Source organism: Oryza brachyantha, chromosome 3, assembly GCF_000231095.2.
Source record: "Oryza brachyantha chromosome 3, ObraRS2, whole genome shotgun sequence".
Lineage (NCBI taxonomy): Eukaryota > Viridiplantae > Streptophyta > Magnoliopsida > Poales > Poaceae > Oryza > Oryza brachyantha.
Window position 1 is genome coordinate 1,769,240 of NC_023165.2, and position 4,918 is coordinate 1,774,157.

Sequence of the window (4,918 nt, forward strand, 5' to 3'; positions counted from 1 at the left end):
TTCTAAAAACCCGCAGAAGTAATGAGATGGGAAGGCGGTGGCAGAAGCAGAAACCGGCGTTGATGTGCTATGGTAGGGGAGTGAGCCAGTGACGTAGGGGTAGCCATTGGCAGTGAAGCAGCAGCTATAGGTAGCACCAGGCAGCGTATCATGGAGATGAAATCGGGGCGCTGACGCCGCGAGAGGGTTCAATTATGTTCATTCAGAACACTGCTCCCATTTACTGACTGCTTTATCAGTAGTATGCATTTGTATCTGACTAGTAGAGTATACTACAAACCGATGAGCAGTAACTATTCGACTTGTACAAAGACTTACTCCGTTTTTTATTATAACTTAAATTTTAAATATTTGCAAATTTCTTAACCAAGATGAAAAATAACATACAATAAAAAATCAACGATGTTATCTTTAAACCTCTGAGGAACAACTCTATTTACTGTCTTTTTATTTTTACTGTCTACTGCTCCCTCTGTCCATTGTAACATCATTTTTCATTATATATGATGCATTCGAAATGTTAAGGCTAAGTGAAGATGAAAGATTTTCTAATTTTATAAAGTTTACTAAGTAATGTAAATAATGTAATTAAATATTATCGAGTTAAAAAATTATATCATAAGAGCCATGAAATGATGAACTTCCTTATCAGTTCAGTCAGCGTACATGTAAAAGTCAAGAACAATGTTGTGCCAAGCAAACAGAACTCTGATTTATCCTCCTAGAATAGTTTATATATTAAGAGTAGTAGATTTCATGAAAATGATGAATAAATATATTCGAACTATATGAAGTTAGGACAGAAATATTAAAATTTGATAAAGTAAATGGCATACTATTATTTTATGCGGTAAAATATTATATTTTAGGACGGGAGGAGTAGCTAACTAGATAATAATTTATCTATCAGTACAAAACAAAATCATTAGAATATCCTTTACCAACCTTCTAATGTGAATAATTTATCCTAAAACAAACTTATTTTAGAATAAATAAAAAATATATAACTTTATATATATTTTTTGAACGGAAGCCCACGCGGCAATAGCAACACCCTCCTCGTCCTCGTCCCCGAGGCGAGAGAGAATCCCACCCAACCCATTCTCTCTCTTACCTAAGCCGAGCCGCCACCCCACCCCACCCGGCCGGCCCCCTCCCCCCTCATCTCTCCCGCTAAATACAGCACGCACCACCAAACCAACGCCCCCGCGCGCCCAAGCCCGACCCCGTCCCGCCCTTTTCCCGCTTGCACACGGCCACCGCGCGCGCGCGCTCGGCTCGGCTCTCCATCATTCCCGCGGTTCTTCTTTCCACCCCCCCCCCCCCACTGCGCCGCCGCGTGCGTGCGTGCTGCTTGCGAGCGGGGCGAGTTAAGGGGTTTTTGGGCCATGGGGAAGTACATGCGCAAGGGGAAGGTGTCCGGGGAGGTGGCCGTCATGGAGGTGGGCGGGGCGCTGCTCGGCGTCCGGACGCGGTCCCGCACTCTGGCGATGCAGCGGACGACGTCGGCGGCGGCGGCTGCGCAGAAGCCGCCGGAGAAGGGGGAGGGGGACCCCGGGGCGGCGGCGGAGTACCTCGAGCTCAGGAGCCGGAGGCTCGAGAAGCTGCACACGCCGCCGGCCAAGGAGAAGGAGGCAACGAGGAGCGCCGCCGCGAGGATGCCGCCGGTGCCGGGGCCCGAGGAGTTCGAGGCCGAGGTCGAGGTCTCCTTCGGCGACAACGTGCTCGACCTGGACGCCATGGAAAGGTAAAGAGATTTGTTTCTCCCCCCACCTCTCCCGTTCCGTTCGGTTCGTAGCTGTTCTCGGATTCCGTTCTTGTGCTGCGTGGCGCCCGCGTGGTTTGGGGGTTTAGGGTTTATCGTTTACCTTGCACCTCCAACCTAAAAAAAATACTTCCTTTAATCTTATCATTTCTAGCCTACGCTGCGCCGTTTTGATTCTTTATGCGCAATTTGTGACGCCGTATCATGTATTTAGACCTGGTTCTTTCCACCAACTGCAAATTTCGAGTCGAGTGGTGCGACCGTCAATTGCTTTCCTCTTTTGCTTCATTTCTTCGTATTAGCATTAGTTTGGTTTTCTGCTGCGAAATCTTGGTGCCCTAAGAAGTACTACTTGGTGTGTCTGATGCTAGGTATTAGTGAAATTACTCTGAAGATGTAACATGTGTTGCAATAGCTCGAGAGCCAGACTTCGTTGCAGCGAGTAGTACGCTCCATCCAAGAACCATGTGTGATGTGCAATAAGGTGCACTTCAAATGCTTGCTTGCGCAGGGGCATTCGAGCGGCCAATTGAAACGCTGTTGGCCTTAATGATGGCTCTCTTATTAGTGGAGTCTCCTCTTCTCCAGTGGCCGTGACCTCGTCTTTTTCCATAGTGGAAGGGGAAAGTTGCCTCCTTTCCCCTTTCTCCTATAGCCGAGCTTTGTTTTTTGCACTGGTCTATCTAGTTGGGCCTTGGTTGGTGTTGGTGGTGGTGGGGTTAGCAGGGACCTCACCTCAGCTCCCAATCGTTTAGCTATCGAGAGGCTCATCTTCCCTTTTGCAAGAAATTTCAATCGCCCCATCCCCAAAGGCACCACAGCTGTCGCAATCGAGATCCCATTTCTTGTGTGGCTGCTCACTTGCTAGTTGCTATGGCCATGTGTCTCTGAGAGAAGGCAAGTAAAATGACCATGGCATCCGCGGGCTGCTCATCATTAGCCATGTACCGGAGGAGTATCATCAACATTGAATGCTTCCGTTTTGTTGGCTACATGTGATCACTAGACCTTGAATGGACCAGCACTCTTGAAATGTTGAGGTGAAATGGAGCTCCATCCTCGCCAACAACCGGAAATCTTGATCTTTAGCTCAGCACTTTTATTCCTCGCAAAAACAAGAAAAAGGAACACGGCTTTACTGGTAGTTGCAGGTTAATCCGGTGCTCAAGCTTACCTGTTTCTTTTGAGACATTTTCAGTGTGACGGAGCTCTCTTAACTAGCTTAGTCGTATATTCTTGTTATGTGCTATGTGGTCCTTCTTGGCCGGCATATACATGTTGAAAACGCTATTTACTTCCCTTGGCTCTGTTAGGCCCAGTGGTTGTTTGTCCGTAGTTTGTGTAAATCACTAAGAATCAAGTACTACCTCATGTGGGGGCATTCTCCAGCACGAGACAAGAGCTTGATATATGAGAAATGAGCTACTAGTATTGATTAATTGTCCCCTGTTGCCTTCTCAGTTCACCAATACAGCTCGCATTTTTGAAGTGCCACGTTTCAAGATCCGAAGCACTTGGTATAGTGAATTAGGGATGATGGCTGAAATCTACTGTCGTCCAAAGCTGAATGTTGATTAGTTGTGTCTATAAACCCTCCTTCAGGTGCAGGCCAGCATCTGTGCTTAATTGTTCTATTCATTGCTAGTGGGTACCCTGGGATTTGAAATGTTGGCCTTCGGTGCAGCTTCTTTATGTTTGGGGTTTGTCCTATCCAGCTGACTAAGTTAGCATTTTCTTGTTAGCCTTCGGTCAATTTCCTTAATTTGTAGGTTCTGTTTTGGTTTTTAAACCATCTTAACAAGAATGAAAAAAAAATACTTTGAGATCCAGCACATTCCTGGCTCTCTTTTTGAGCTGTTTTTCATATTCTGCTGTTGCTTGCAGAAGTACCAGGGAGACGACGCCTTGCAGTTTAATCAAGAGCTCAGAAACGATAAGCACCCCTGGTTCCACAACTAGAACCAACAGCTCAATGAGTTCCCGACGTAGAATGGAGGCATCCGTTTGTCGTCGTTATATTCCAAGTTCTGTTGAGATGGAGGAGTTCTTCGCAGCTGCTGAACAACAGCAACATCAGGCTTTCAGAGAGAAGTATGGACTTGTTCCTTTGTCCACTTACACAAAATATGTTTTTATTTTTTGTTATATACTACCAATATGCGTATTATGATAATGGAATATGAATGCTAACAACAAATTTGTTCTGTTCTAATCAGGTATAACTTTTGTCCTTTGAACGACTGCCCACTTCCTGGACGGTACCAATGGGCAAGGCTAGACTGCTAGATTTTCATCTTGAGAGCTCCATTGAGCTCTCTACACAATTGACTAGCACCATGGCAAGAGGCACAATGCAATTCCTTTAGGTTTCTTCTCTGTTGTAAAAAATTAGAGTTAGTCAGTAGCTCAATGATCTTGTGTAACAAGCATAAGTGACAGTGAGTTACACATCCTGATCCCAACATGTAACCGTTAACTGCTCATTCTGTAACGAACCACCTCATGTAGACCTAGCTTTATTATCTGTCCCCAGTCGTTGATTTAATGAATTTAGTTAGAATTTCTCTAGCAGTGCCCTTGTTTTTTCTACTGAAGACAGTATTGCAGACTTATCAGCATCCCTAACTGAAGATAGTATTACAGTTAGGGATGCAGCTATCAAGATGCAATTTTGCAATACTGCACCTGAAGTGAGATACTGTGATTTGTCTATCGGAAATGTTTATTCGATTCTTAAAAGCTGATTACTGACTTACCCTATCGAGTTCTCTTGCTTGAATTGCTGGTGTCTAACAGAGGAACTGCTTATTTTCAGTATTTGCGCTCTCCTACTCTCCTAGTGTGTGATGGGTGTAATTCATGGCTGCTATTGTGCATGGTACTCTAATTAAACTTGTATGTCCATATTTTTAGTAATCTAAAAGTTAAGGATGAAAAGTAAAATATGGTGAAAAAAACCCTAAAATCAACTATAAAGTTAAGATTTAAAATTTAAAATTTGGTTTACAAGTATAATCAGAAACTAAAAGATTGGGCGACTGGATGATGGTCTTGTGTGAGCAACCAATGTCTGACCGTGCGATGAATCATTCTATCTTTACTTCTTTACTCCGCAGGTAAACTATTAAAAGTTCATCTTTTTAGTCAACTAGT

General features: G+C 44.3%; 1 protein-coding gene across 1 annotated transcript; it reads left to right on the forward strand.

The window, feature by feature from the left end:
• The first annotated feature begins 1,221 nt into the window (after positions 1–1,221).
• Positions 1,222–4,278, forward strand: LOC102716661 (cyclin-dependent kinase inhibitor 5-like). Its single transcript, XM_006649302.3, has 3 exons — positions 1,222–1,747; positions 3,650–3,856; positions 3,982–4,278. Exons 1-3 carry the CDS (start codon positions 1,389–1,391, stop codon positions 4,049–4,051), a joined length of 636 nt encoding a protein of 211 aa, XP_006649365.2. The 5' UTR covers positions 1,222–1,388; the 3' UTR covers positions 4,052–4,278.
• The last annotated feature ends 640 nt before the right edge of the window (positions 4,279–4,918 follow it).

Bases quoted from the DNA above. Each gene is read 5' to 3' on its own strand.
- LOC102716661 (XM_006649302.3), top strand. From the start codon at position 1,389: ATGGGGAAGTACATGCGCAAGGGGAAGGTGTCCGGGGAGGTGGCCGTC. The intron at 1,748-3,649 runs GTAAAGAGATTT...TGTTGCTTGCAG, and splicing joins GACCTGGACGCCATGGAAAG to AAGTACCAGGGAGACGACGC. The intron at 3,857-3,981 runs GTATGGACTTGT...TGTTCTAATCAG, and splicing joins CATCAGGCTTTCAGAGAGAA to GTATAACTTTTGTCCTTTGA.